Below are 14024 nucleotides of genomic sequence, written 5' to 3'. Positions count from 1 at the left end.
TGGGGTGGAGAAGGGCAGGTCTCCCTTTCACTGAATCCTCCCTGCTGGCACCTGGGTGACACCCTCCTACGCAGTGGCTCAATGCTTGCAATACATTCACAGCAGAGTTGTGTGCGCGCAGAGCCCACTGCTGGTATAGATTCTGACCTGATCTTGAGCTGGGAAAACCACGGCCCTCTGCTGGCTGAAGCCAGACCTGCCACTGTATTGTCACCATCCTCTATCAGACAGCATCATACCTGCAAATTCTGGTTCTCTCACCTCCCATGCTTGGCTCACCCATAGGATGTGTCTTGGTACTATGGAGATCATGGAGAATGACTTTTAGCTCAAGTAATTTTGGAAGTAGCCATCTCCCAGTCTGTTTCTTATAGTCACAGGGGTGCGATTTATCCATTTACTACAGTGACTGAACTGTGGCCACCAGTCAGGGTACAAATGCTGAAAACCCATCATGTTGGATACAGTTTTAAATCCTACAATTAGCACAACTACCACGAGAGGGCAAAATGCTCCTATCAGCCAGAATCCTGTCACAGCAACCCAAGGCACTTTAGCATAGATCTGCCTACCACCCTGATAATTGCAGGACTCTTCCTACCCTCACCTAGATCTACAAATACATCAGCAGTACTGTGTGGTCTTCAAGGATCATTCCTGGACAACACTATCATCTCCCCCTTACAGCAACAATTGGGATTTCTTCACCTGCCCTGCAGCTGCCAAGATACCACAATACTGTCCTGTTAGTCTCTAGCACAGGGGTTGTCAAACTATGGCCCGCAGGCCGGATCCGGCCCCTCAGGGCTTTGGATCCAGCCTGCAACACTGCCACCCCTGTGGCGCCGCGGGCCCCGCGCCGCTCCCAGAAGCAGCTGGCACCACATCCTTGTTGCCCCTAGTGCGGGGGGCAGAGGGCTCCATGTGCTACACTCGCCTCCAGGCACCGACCCCCGCAGCTCCCATTGGCCAGGAACAGGGAAGCGTGGCCCATGGGAGCTTCAGGGGGGTACCTGGAGGCATGGCAAGAGCAGTGCGTGGAGCCCCCTGCCCCCAGGGGCCGCAGTGCCAGCTGCTTCCGGGATCAGCACGGGGCCAGGGCAGGCAGGCAGGGAGGGAGGGAGCCTGCCCTAGCACTGGTGAGTGTCGCTGCCACTCCAGAGCTGCTCCAGGCAAGTAGCACCAGGCTGGAGCCTGAACCCCTCCTGTACCCCACACCCCAACTCCCTGTCCTGAGCCTCCTGCTGCACCCCACACACCTCCTGCACCCCAACCCCCTGCCCTGAGCCCCCCTCATACATCCCACACTCCTCCTCTGCCCCAACCCCTTGCCCTGAGCCTCTTCCTGCACACCGCACTCCCTCCCACTCCCTACCACACCCCAACCCCCTGCCCCGGCCCTGCATGCAATTTCCCCACCCAGATGTGGCCCTCAGGCCAAAAAGTTTGCCCACCCCTGACCTAGCAGAAGGTATGAATCTCATCTGGGAACTGGGGCATCATCATCACTGTGAGGTATAACTGTGAAGTTATCTCTTCTGTTGAGAGACACAAGTTGTGTTGTTCTGGAACAGGTGTTTTCAGAGAGAAACCTTTTAACAGAAGCTCTTGACTCAGGCTCTTTTCAGGGATGTATCCTTGGCCTCATATACAGCAGACTCCACTTCAAGAGTGGCTAGTACAACCAGTGTGAGAAGCCCAGCAGGGCCCCCAACCCCTTCCCCCCCTGGAAGTGTACATTCCAGGAAAATGTCTAAGCCAAAGATCTGGCCTAGGTTTGGCAAGCAGGACTCTCACACTCCAAAGTTCTTCCTTTGAGAAAATGCACTTGGTATGGGACAAACTGCAAGGAGTGAAATTAAATATAGCTCCTTAGGGCCGGATGTGCACAAGAACTTCTTAGCTAAGAGGGGGAATGTACCAAATGCCTTGGCACCAGCAGAGGGGCAGATGGGATCTTTTCTAGAGCTAGAAAGTAGCAGCTTTGCACCAAGTTTGGCCAAGTAACTGGTTTTCTTTGTGGGGACCGCTATTGGGCATAAAGGCTGTACAAGACCCCAATGCTCTGCACCAACCTCTCATTCTGTGTCTCAGAGCAGCCAAAGAAGTCTCCAAAGAGACCACAAGAAAAACTACATCACAGACTTGTGTGGCCTTTCCATTACAAGGCTCCTCATGCTAGTGCTTTGATGCTCTACAAAATGAGACTGCAGAAAATGGGAAAGATGTAAAGAGCGAAGGCAGGGAGGGTTTAATATTCTCCTGAGTTATTTCTCCAAAGAAATTCTGTATCTGAAGTGAGGCAGCAAATGCCCCGTCCTTAGCCCATCCAGGTGGCAGGAGAACATAGGGACCTTTGGAGCCTACGCAGACACATGGACGACAGCTCAACTGGAGTTCCATTTATTATAGATTATATCACCAAATATGCATCTCCTGTGACCGAACTCCACCTGTCCTCACATCTTCTGTGCTATAAGACCCATGATAAGAGTTGTAGATTTTTAACACCAGAAATAGTCTGACCATTTAGTTTGTCCTCCAGCATAACGCAAAACACTGAATTTCAACCAGTGATTCCCGCATCAAACTCGTAACTTCAAGAGTATCATTTATAAAGCCATCTAGTATTGATTTAGATTCCATGTGCCAGAGAATCTGCCACAACCCGAGGTAAAATGGCCCATTGGTTGTTTCTGTGTTAAAAATGTGCCTTATTTCTATAGTTCATTTGTCTGGCTTCAGCTTCTAATTACTGGATCTTATTATAGTTTACCTGCTAGATTAAAGAGCCCTCTGCTAATCAGAAATCTTCTCCCCCAGTAGCTACTGGTGGACTGATCGCATCATCTCAACTTTCTCTTGGGTCATCTAAGTAAACAGAACTCCTTTACTCTCCTCCCTCCACGCCCAAGGGCAGGTCCCGCCTCTTCTATTTCAAAAACTTCGCCAGGAACTCAAGATAGGCTCTCTTCTGGGGCGCAGAGGCAGGAACGAAGTGTCCCCCTGGATGGGTAAGGACTGCGGGATCAACGAAGCGGGCAGCCAGCTCTCTGCTCCGCGCTGGGGGGATGACCCGGTCCGCGTCGCCCAGGACGTGGAGCGAGGGCACGGCGATGGGCTCCTGGTCGCAGCTGCTCTCGAAGCCGGCGACCAGAACGGCGAACTGGAACGGGAACCGCGCGTCCCCGCGCTGCTGCAGGGCGCACACGCGGGCCACCAGAGCCGCGCCCTGGCTGAAGCCCAGCAGCCCGTCGAAGGGCCCGTGGGCCGCGAAGGCCCCGGCCACCGCCTCCAGGGACTCCTCCAGCCCCTGGCAGGGGGCGGCTTCCTCCCGGGCCCCGAGCGCCCCCTCCCGAGGCCTGGGGAACCACCAGCAGCGGGGATCGGCGTCCTGCGGGGACGGGGAGCAGCGGGCGCCGGGGCCGCCCGGCCCGGGAACCCCGCAGCCGGCGAGCCGGTCCCCGGGCCCCGCCGCGCCCCCGGGCTCGGGCCCCGCCGGGTGGGGCGCGCTCACGGTCACCAGCTCCGCGCGGCCCCGCAGCGCTTTGCGCAGCGCCCCGGTCCGCGCGTGGAAGCTGCGCTGGTTCTGGCCGTAGCCATGGAGACCCAGCAGCCGCAGGAGCGGCGGCTCCCCCCCGGACATGGCGGTCACCGGAACCGGATATCCGGCTTTCAAACAGGAAATCCGGCAGCCCCGCCTGCCGGAAACGCCTCTGCCCCTAGCTCGGGGCGGAACTAGCGTTGCCATGGAGCTGAATGCGGGTTTTCATTGGCCAGCGGGTGCTGAGAGGCGGAGCCGGGGGGGTCCCGCTGGGCTGTCAGGCCTGGGACAGGAGCCCCCCGCCCAGCCCCGCCCCCGACACCTGCGCCAGGTCGAGGCCGAGCCTGGATTATTCTCAGGGCCCCCAACCCCCCCCCGCTGCACCCCCCGGCTGGGGGCCCGGCCCCGCCCCGCCAAGGGGCCCCAGGACCGTGTTGGCGGCGCGCCGGGCTCCCCCTGGAGCAGTACAAGCCATGACCCCCCGGCCTGTCAGCCCTGGGGCAGGGCCTAGCTCCGGGCGCCAGGCGGGGGGAGAAGAGCCGTGGGGCAGGGGCAGGCTGGGGGCCGTGGGTCCGGAGCGAGGGGGCCTGGCAAAGCCCACGGCGGGATAGGCTAGGGGAGCCGTGGGTCCGGAGCAAGGGGGACTGTCAAAGCCCATGGTGGGCTAGGGGGGGCCGTGGGTCCGGAGCGATGGGGTCTGGCAAAGCCCACGGCGGGGTAGGCTAGGGGGGCCGTGGGTCCGGAGCGAGGGGGACAGGCAAAGCCCATGGCGGGGTAGGCTAGGGGGGCTGTGGGTCCGGAGCGAGGGGGCCTGGCAAAGCCCATGGCAGGGTACCGGGGGGCCGTGGGTCCGGAGCGAGGGGGACTGGCAAAGCCCACGGCGGGGTGGGGGGGCTGTGGGTCCGGAGCAATGGGGTCTGGCAAAGCCCACGGCGGGGTAGGCTAGGGGGGCCGTGGGTCCGGAGCGAGGGGGACAGGCAAAGCCCACGGGGGGGTAGGCTAGGGGGGCCGTGGGTCCGGAGCGAGGAGGCCTGGCAAAGCCCACGGCGGGGTACCGGGGGGGCCGTGGGTCTGGAGCGAGGGGGACAGGCAAAGCCCACAGCGGGGTAGGGGGGGCCATGGGTCCGGAGCGATGGGGTCTGGCAAAGCCCATGGCGGGGTAGCGGGGGGCTGTGGGTCAGGACTGAGGGGCACCAGCAGAGCTGTGCAGAGGCCCATGGTGGGATAGCCAGGGGCTGTGGGTTCGTATAGAGGGGCAGCAACACAACTTTGACATCTGGATTCCCCAGAGTAATTTTTTTTTTTTTTGAAAGCCAGTACGTTTACAGGGCCTGCCCTGTCCCCCTCTTCTGTGAGCCCCTCTCCCTCCCTTGCCCCTGCACCATTTATATCCCTCTGCTCCCCTGAGCAATGCCACTGGTGACAGAGCAAAGACAACCAAGCAAAAGAGGCGAGTTAACATCGGCTCTGACAGAGACACAGGGCTTGTTTCTCTTCTCCTTTATGTCCATATAATCAGGAGCAACCCTGGGCAGGCACTAGTAACAGCAGGTGAAGGCTGCTCTGTGAGTAGAACCAAGGCCCCAGGAGGAGAGTCCACATCTGCCCACATGTCAAAGGCCTCTGGGGCTGGAGGACACTTCATTTCCAAGTTTCAAAGAGGATTTTGCAAACTACGGAAGGTGAAACACAAACTGATAAAGAATCTGTCCCTCCACTGCAACTGGCAAATTTATCAAGGTAACCACAGTGTGTAAGTTGGAGTTCACTGCCACCCCCAGACTGAGCCTTGATGTCTGTACACGGGGGCTGAGGCACCGAGGGGAACGGAGCAGTGTGTTGGCGTAAAATCAATCTTCCCCAGACAGCAAACGGGGTGCAATCGGAACCTCAGCACTGTTCCCAACTTTGTGCTTCTAAACATCCCCAGTTAGTGAGACTACGTCCGAAACCCAGCAGAGTTGAAGGGCCTTTGCGTGCACCATTTCCACCTCTCTGTTGTACACACAGGGCGTTTCAATGCAAATTAATCATGGTCTGGGCACAGCTGTTCCTCAATGGGGGGATCTCAGTCCAGTGCCCAGGGAACAGTCCCTATCACAGTAACCACTGCTACAGCTGGTCCTTTCAGGCAGCCTCCGTGGAGACACTTCGGGCTGAATGGGCCAGACACTGAGAGATGGTTTCCCAGGGCAGTGTGAGAGGGGCCCTGCCACTGCCTACTCTGGGTGCCAGTCATCAATCTACAGGGCTGTTGAACTGGCCCCTTTCACCAGGTCTGAAGTCAGAGACAGCCCTTCCTGAGAGCAAAGCTGGGTGCGCTTTTTTCCAGGCTGGTAACTGCAGGGCTGTACCTGCCAATATCCCCATGGCTTGGGGGTTCAGGGGTGCTGTGGCTGCAATGAGGCCTTGTCTTGACAGCTGCAGTCGGTGCATTGCTTCCCCACACCAGCATCCACTGGTACCACTGGTTCAGGCAGCTTCCTCTACGGCCGAGAGAGAGAGAGACCATTCAGAAGAGCATCCAACCCCAGGATTCTGCCAGTACCATCCTATCACCATGCCTGCTCCCTGGTCCCAGCTGCTGCGCTTGAAACACACCTGCCCCACTCCCCTTGTGGCCCCTATTAGGTTATCTTGGTCTCCTTTCCATCCCCTGCAGAAAGCTCAAGTACTGGAAGTCGTGTTCCCAGAGTGGATTTATGGGCACGCTAAGCCTCCCCTCTCGTTTCCTAGGCAGATGACACCAATAAATGCTCCTGCATTGCCCTACGGTGAACAAGTGACAGGCTGTGACACAGCCCTTTGTGCTGCTTCTGCTTATCACACTCCAGACAGGCAGCTGCCACTTGTTACAGAAACAGCTACAATGACTCAGAGGAGCGCCTGCTCCAGTCCCATATCTCAGCGGGAACAGCCGATACAGATCAGAGAAGACTGCTGCTTCTCATAGCCACTCCAGTCCTGCTGGCCCCTTAAATCACTTCCCAGAAAGTCCTCTAGACACCAGCTCCTTGTGCTGGGGTATTGTGACATACCCAGCGAGAGCTGGGAGCCCTGGTCTGAGCCTGCCCCAGAGAGCATCCAACTCTGCCACACATGGTGGAGAGCGGGAGCATTGACTAGTGGGGTGAGCTGGCTCAGCAATGACCCCAGAGGACTCTGCCAGGCCTGCTCCACCCCAGAGGGAGCTGGCCTCTTGGGAAGACACAGCAAGGACAGCTGCTCAGCATCCCTGCCACAGACTCCCTCTGACACACACAGCCGCAGCATGGGGCCAGCACTGGAAGGGGCTTCGGATTTGGAGCTTGAGGCTGGAAGTCCTGGGTCCATTTGCCACATGACCTGAGGTGAAAGTCTGTGCCCCTTTCCAGGCCAATGGGGAGGGCAAGGGATGGGGGGCAGATCCGGCTGCTGAGCGCTGGACCAGTGCCAAGCATTTCATTATCACCAGCCACTGGCTGGAGCCACTGGGTGGTGCTCTCCGCACACGTCGCAGCGCAGGCTGAGGGGCGGCTTCCTTCGCCAACAGGAAAACCCGAAACCCAGAGAAGCAGGAATTAAACCTGTCCCAAGGGCTGGTGTCTCATAGAATCATAGAATATCAGGGTTGGAAGGGACCTCAGGAGGTCATCTAGTCCAACCCCCTGCTCAAAGCAGGACCAATCCCCAATTTTTGCCCCAGATCCCTAAATGGCTCCCTCAAGGATTGAACTCACAACCCTGGGTTTAGCAGGCCAATGCTCAAAACACTGAGCTATACCTCCCCCAGAGTCTCGTTGCCCAGGGCTCTGGCACTGTCCCCTCCATCCCTAGGGAGTACTGGGGCACCAGCTGGGGGACAGAGAAGGGAAAGTGCAGGGCCAGGGCCCAGCTCCCTCCTGTTCCTGGCTTTGTCTGTACCTGTTGTGTGCGGCGCTCTGAGCACCTGCAGTCCTCTGGTGCCTTCTGGTGGCCAGGTGCAGGCAGCACAGGATGTTTCTCCTGTGCACAGTAGCAGGCCTCCTGACTGCCTACGGCAGGGATCGGCAGCCTTTGGTGCGGGCCGGTCAGGGAAATCCGCTGGCGGGCCAGGCCGGTTTGTTTACCTGCAGTGTCTGCAGGTTCGGCCGATCGCAGCTCCCACTGGCCGCGGTTTGCCGGTCCAGGCCAATGGGGGCTGCGGGAAGCGGAGGCCAGCACATCCCTCAGCCCACGGGCCGCATGCCAAAGGTTGCTGCTCCCTGGCCTAGGGTGAAAGGGGAGGGGTGAGGCCTTGGCTGGGTCAGGTTTCTGGCCATGTTCCCCAGCATCACCCTAAGAGAAATGGGTCAGGAGGAAACAGCAGTGAGAGCTTGTGTCGCCCCAGGGACCCTTCTTCCTTGCAACCCCATTGCAGGTCCCTTACCTGCGTGGGCTGGCTGGTGCCCCTCTGGGACTGGTGGCTGGCATGGTTGACTGTCCAGGGCCCTAGGGACTGGCCGGCGTAGAAATCCATGGGATAAGTCTGCTGCCACTCGATTTCCTTCAGAGCCACAGCAGCCTGTGGGTGCAAAGTCATGTCACCACAACAAAGGACCCAGCACACAGGGGAGTCGCATGGAGAAGCGACCAGTGTACCAGCCTCTCTCAGCAGGTGCCGGGGGCTCAGACTGCTCCACACATGCACTTTAATGACTTAGTATAATGGCTAGGAGCATTAAACTCCAATCAGAGTCTGCAGCTTTCTGAGGTGCTTGGTACTAAGAAGGCACTGCTGTGGGGAAGCTCGCAGTGCTGGCGTCCCTGGCTGGGCATTGCTGTGGGGAAGCTCGCAGCATTGGGGCTGCACTGCATATTAAATCATGACAGAGCATTAGGAACAATCCAGGTGCTCGCTCTGATGTGGTGGGGGGAGCAGAGACGACTGGGAGCACATGGAGAACGACCCTGCAGCACTCCGTGTGGTGTGGCGTGTGGCTGTGACTGGCCCTCCCACCCGATGGGACACGCAGACCAGGCAGAGAATTACAAACGTGTCCATCAATCTTCCCTAAAATAATGTGCTGCTGGCCCCTTAGTCCCTGTCTGCACTGATAGGGGTGGCCTAGTCACAACCAGGCACAAAGTTCCCATGCTGTTATTTGCCTGTGCCCGGCTCCCGGAGCCTCTGCCTTCCCCCAGCTCACCTGCCATGGGCCAGGCAGTTGGGGGAGGAGCAGGAGGCATTTGGGGAGCTTGGGGCTGGCCGGGCTGGGCTGGGGTGCAGCTGATCTGTGCTATGGAACAAGTTCAGCCAAGGGAACGTCCGTGCTGGGCCCCGAGCCTTGTCTGTCGGGGTCCACCGACTCCACTCCCTGCAGTGCTGGGCACCGGGGCGAGTCCCTGTCCCATCTCTGCCAAGGCGAGACAGAGGGCGCCGGGAAGTTCTTACCTCATAGGGTGTGAGCAGTGGCTTGCTGAAGGCTCCTCCCCAGTCAATGGAGAGCCGGGGACAAGCCACCTGCACCCACCTGGAGGGGAAGCACAGAGGCCACGTTACCCATTTAGTTCAGGCCAGAGCTGCAGCCAGGGTCTGCTCCCTCCCGCCAACCCGCTGGGCAGAGCCTCGCGCAGCAGCAATGGGAGACTTGCTCATACGCTGCCCGGTGATTCCAGGGGCTTGGAACAGTGCAGCAGGGATGGGGGTCCCCTGTGAGCACTGTCGTTGCTGGCATAGCTTGGTCTCCCCCAGCGAGGGTCCCTCTCAGACTCTCTCAGCTCCCTCGGGCGAGCAAATCCCCAGTGTGTGTGAGGGCATAGGCTGCATTCGCTGGGGAGGGCGTTACATTGCGCCCCGAGTAGCAGCAAAGCTGGAGGCTTTGGGGACCTTTAGTGGCTACCTTTACGGCCACCCCCACGTCTGAGGTGCTGCTGCCAGGGCCAGGGGCTTGGCCATTCAGGGCAGAGGGAGGAAGAGGGGCGCGGCAGACACAAGGGAGCTCTGAAACTACAGAGGCCACAGAGCAAGGGAGGGAGATTCGCAGGCACCTCTCACTGGGCAGTGGTGCTCATTCCCCGCAGGTCGCTAACCCTGGGGCCCACAGCCAGGAGAAAGGGGGTGACCTGCTTCTGCAGCCACGCCAGGGCCCATTGCAAGGCGAGGGGGGCCTCTGCAGACACTCGCGTGGGAGAGGACGGGACGGTGCCTGGACAAGCCCTGGAGAATAGCAATGCAGCGAAGATGACCCCGGGGAGGACTGACGAATGCAGAGCCTGCCCCACAGAATGCAGCGGGCGGGTGCTCCAAGACAGGCCATGCTGGGAGCAGGGTGGGTGGCTCCACATGAATACGTCTTGCTGAACTAGGGCGTGGGGAGGGGCTCATGGCCACAGGAACCCAGAGGGCTCTCCCCTTTCATTTCATGGGCTCCCAGAGCTGGGGGGCCTGCTTGAGTCCCCTGGGGGTCGCCCCTCTGATCCCAGCCAGGCGTCTCCAGCTACTGGGGTGGGACACACACACACATACATATGCCAGACCTCACTGGAGCGCATGCTTGGTATCTCGCCACTCCTCAGCACCACAGCTGCAGGGGATGTGGGGGGCAGCTGGGCCCGCTGGGGCGGGCGGGGCCTCGTGGCTTCCTGCCCAGGCTCTATGCCGCAGCCACCCAAGCCACTGGCCAGGAGTCTCCCGCAGCCAGAGCTGAGCTCTCTGCTGACACTAACCAGAGCATTTCCACAGGGCCTGCGCCCCACTCCCGCAGCTGGGGCTGCGCTGGGGGAGTGTGGGGGGCACTGACAGACAGGAGGTGCAGGCCCATTGGGGGCCCCCACAGCACATCATAAGAAGCGACGAGGGGCCCCCCCGAGTTGGCTGGGGCCCTGAGCAAGTGCTTGGGCTGCTTATGCCTGGGGCCGGCTCTGCTGACACTGCACCTGTGCCAGGACAAGTCCCTGGATCTGGGTGACACCAGGGAGCGACGCTCCAACGTCCTGGAGTCGAGGCAAAGGCCTCGGTGCTCCAGCGCCCTACTGAGATCACTGGGACTCACCCCTGCCCCCAGCTCCCCTCCTGCCCCGCGGCCCCCTGGGAGAGACTCCTGCTCGTACAGTAAACAAGAGACTGGATGTGAATTAAGCCCATTCCCAGTCCCTGAGGGCCCCACAGCAGGGAGGAGCTTGACACACCGCAGAGTGCGCCTGCCTCCAAGCTCCCACAGGGAGATGTGCCAACGTGCCACTGACAGAGAGCGCCTCAGGAGAGGCCTCGTACGAGACCATCATGCCCAGCCACCCATGTGCAGAGGGGCAGCGCCAGGCTGGGGTTAAGACTGGCACCGGGGGTCTGCCCAGCCGGCCCCATGGACTGGATGGGGGAATACTCTGGACATCTGGCACACGTGAAGGACAGCGCCTCTCACATGTGTGCACCTGCACGAGGACTCCGGCCCAGGACCGCCTCCCCCGTGCAGAGGGCCAGACTGGACCTGCCTTGGGAAGGGCAGGTGCAGGGTTCTTATTCTCCTCCTGCAGCAGAGGAGACAGCCAGGGCTCAGGGTTGAGGAGGGTTCACCCGCACCAGAGAGCAGGGTCCAGCAGAGACGGGGAGCGAGGGATCCCCTGGGACGGCGCAGGAGCAGGGGATGTGATGCAGGCTGCAGGAGGAGGCCAGCTGAGAGGATCCAGAGGACCGGGGGGAACAGAGCACAGAGGGGACAGGTCAGACACAGGCCCACACTCACGCGTCCACATTGGGGAACAGCTGCAGCTTGCTAGGGAAGATCTCCGAGAGCAGCACCCTGACGAACGGGAGGCCCAGGGCTTGGAGCCGCGCCTCCAGGTGCTGTGGGGAATGAGACAGAGGGAGCGTTAGGAGAGCCCCAGCTCAGCCCAGCGTGCCTGCAGCTCAGGAGGCCCCGTGCGGCGATGCCCGTCAGGTAGGTGGGGAACGTGGGCGATCCAGCCTCTGCTGCCCCTGACAGGAACAGGTATGCTGGGCAAGGCCCTGCCAGAGCAAAGGGGTGCAACGAGCGGGGGAGGGGCTGCCCAGTACAACAGGGAAGGGTCTTGGGAGCATGGGGGTCTGACCCCTGGGATGGGGGGGGAATGGAGTAGTCGATACCATAAGGCTCTGGAAGCTCCCAGTCCCTTCAGAGCTCACCGCTGCAGCAGGGAGAGCTACTGGGGGATGGGACGGAGCCCATTAGACCGGAGTCTGGAGCGGTCCCACCTGAGCCCCATCTGGAGCCCCAGAGAGGGGGCTTCTCTCTGCCCAGCAAAGGAGCAAGACACGCTGTCCCTCCCGCGGCTCTTTCCCAGAGCCCACCCAGTCTCTGGCCTCTCTGCAGGACTGTCAGCTCCTAGGAACAGCCCCCATACAGCACATGGGGGACACATCTCCAACAGCAGAGCAGCTGGAGCCCAGACCCCATCACCCCAAATGGCAGCTTCACTCAGCTCCACCCTCAGTGCTTGCAGCGGAGCCTAATTACTGTTCAATGACAACAATCTGTTCTCGTTAGCAGCAGCCTTCTCCTCCGCTGCCGGCAGCAGGCTCCCCTCCATCCCATCCCATCCCAGCCACTCCCAAGATGCCTCTGTCCTGCCTTCTGGACATCATGGCCCTTTGCCACAGCAGCCAGGGAGAAGCCGCTGGCAGCATCATCATCTGTCTTGACCTGTGAGAGCTCGAGCTCCTGCAGGCCCCAGGTCTGCTCTTCCCGGCATCCTCAGCTGAAGGGCTCAGCGAAGCCTGCAGCTGCTCTGGCTGCATTGGCCCACGGGGAGCAGCTACAAGCCAGCGCCGAGGGAGCAGGCCGAGAGCTGAGCCGGGCACGGGGCTGTACACGCTCCCCCTCCCCAGCACTGCCAGTGCCCTGTCCCCCGACCCAGAGCACCCCCCATGTCAGGCCCTGACCCAGTGCAACCCCCTGGCTCCCCCAGTTACTTCAGCACTGCCCCCTACCCAGCTGCCCCCGCAGTGCTGATGCACCTCCCCTCTGACCCCAGCGCCCCCGGCTAGCCTCGCCTTGCAGCTCCCCCGCCGGCCCAAAAGCAGCCTGCTTGCCGTGCTGGCCAAGCCGGGGGCGGTTTTGTGCCCTGGACTCGAGTGAACCCCCCATTTGTCTCCCGTGTGATGGAAGCTTTGGGGGGAGCAGCGCTCTGGGCGTGACCCCAGGCTGCACGTGGAGATGGGGGGTGGGGCACCCAGGGACGCAGCAGGTGCCTCTCTCCCATCACGTCACTGCGGCCGTAGCCCGCTGTGCAGCAGATACGTGCTGTCCCGGGCGTGCTGGGACGCGTCGGGCAGGGAACGGGGGGACATGGATGAGGCCAGGATGGGGCAGCAGCGGGACAAAGGGGACGGCAGGAGGTGGGAGTCTAGGCTCAGGGAGCTGCTGCCAGGCCTTGAACTCAGCAAGGATGCGGCACTGCAGAGCCCCAGCCCTGCCTGGCCCTTGGCACTGGGCCAGGACAGGGGAAGCAAAACCAATCCCAAGTTCACGTCACTAAACTAAAAATAGCTGAGAATTAATTGCTGTGCGGCCAGTGTGGGGCTCGCGGGGCCGGCTCTCTCCTGCGAGGGGCCCGTTTAATGAGTCCTCGGCACTGGCTCCCTCTCATCTCCTGCTAATTGTCCTGCCAGCTCTGCTCCCGAGCTGAAGAAATCCTGGTCGATGGCGATCAATGGGCATGAGCCAGGGCCACAAGGCCAGTCACTGGCCAGGCGAGATCCCCTCCTTGCCCCACTGCACAGTGAGGCCAGGGGGATGATGGGCAGCCACTCATCCATGCAGCCAGCCACATGGGAGGCACATCCAGGCAAGTGCCAGGGCAGCAGCAAGCTCAGGGGAGGGGGAAGTGCTGCAGACCCCAACACATGGTCCTGAGTGGGGCAGAGGTGGCTCGTGGACAGCAGGGAAGAGGGGGCAGCTGCAGGTCCCAGAAGGGGTGATGGATTCAGAGAAAAAGCCAGTTTCTCTTTCCCTGCTCCTGGGGCGCAGCGAAGCGTGCTTAATTGAGCCCTTCGGGGGATCTGCCTCCCCAGAGCCGGGCTGGGGGGAGCCTGATCCCCAGGCCAAGCTGGCTGCGGGACAGGCTCATCTCTAGAGGTACCTGCAGGATGGAGGTGGAGCCCTGGCGCCCCAGGGTCCCAAGAATGAGTCCCCAGCTCCGGGCGCGGGCAGCGGTGTGGATGGCCTCCTGCCGGGCATGCTGCATGCGCTCATGGGCGTAGTGCTCCCTGGAGAAGACTTTGCTGTAGGGGTCGTACCTGCGCAGAAGACACAGAGCTGAGAGCAGGCACGGCTGACCGTGCCCAGCAGTTCAGACCCCGGGGGATCGGGACCGCCAGGGCGCTGCACTCACAGCTGCCCACAACTGACACGACATTCTGGGTGGGGTCTCTCTGCAGGGAGGGGGGCTGAGCCCCTGTTCTGGCAGGGAGCGGCCTGGACACAAGCACAGGTTCCCTCGCTGCTCTGAGATGAGAGCTCTCTGCAGGCAGCCCCACACCACTGCCATTCCCGTCAGTCACAGG

The 14024-nt window shown here is 60.8% G+C and overlaps 2 protein-coding genes across 6 annotated transcripts in view; both read right to left on the bottom strand.

Moving 5' to 3' along the window:
• Positions 1 to 2387: 2387 nt before the first annotated feature.
• On the bottom strand, positions 2388 to 3687 carry OVCA2 (OVCA2 serine hydrolase domain containing). The gene has a single exon (XM_027820141.3). The coding sequence runs from the start codon at positions 3644 to 3646 to the stop codon at positions 2933 to 2935; it is 714 nt and encodes a 237-aa protein (XP_027675942.2). The 5' UTR covers positions 3647 to 3687; the 3' UTR covers positions 2388 to 2932.
• Positions 3688 to 5029: 1342 nt separating this feature from the next.
• DPH1 (diphthamide biosynthesis 1) overlaps positions 5030 to 14024 on the bottom strand; it is a 61706-nt gene continuing 52711 nt past the window's right edge. For 3 of the 5 annotated variants that reach the window (XM_037880496.2, XM_043530949.1, XM_043530950.1), the window contains 6 exons: positions 13601 to 13757; positions 11227 to 11327; positions 8937 to 9015; positions 7932 to 8066; positions 7448 to 7840; positions 5030 to 6030 (listed from right to left, as the gene is read on the bottom strand). In XM_037880496.2, the coding sequence (XP_037736424.1) occupies positions 5926 to 6030; positions 7448 to 7840; positions 7932 to 8066; positions 8937 to 9015; positions 11227 to 11327; positions 13601 to 13757 (970 nt within the window). In that variant the 3' untranslated portion in view covers positions 5030 to 5925. The remainder of the gene's footprint in view (positions 6031 to 7447; positions 7841 to 7931; positions 8067 to 8936; positions 9016 to 11226; positions 11328 to 13600; positions 13758 to 14024) is intronic. The other 2 variants (XM_037880497.2, XM_043530951.1) reach the window with 2 other exon arrangements.

This window comes from Chelonia mydas, chromosome 17, assembly GCF_015237465.2.
Source record: "Chelonia mydas isolate rCheMyd1 chromosome 17, rCheMyd1.pri.v2, whole genome shotgun sequence".
NCBI classification, from domain to species: Eukaryota; Metazoa; Chordata; order Testudines; family Cheloniidae; genus Chelonia; species Chelonia mydas.
The sequence above is the reverse complement of the archived record's forward strand: the minus strand, read 5'-3'. Positions and strand labels throughout refer to the sequence as shown.

Coding starts and splice junctions, on each gene's coding strand:
- OVCA2 (XM_027820141.3), bottom strand. CDS start 3,646: ATGTCCGGGGGGGAGCCGCCGCTCCTGCGGCTGCTGGGTCTCCATGGC.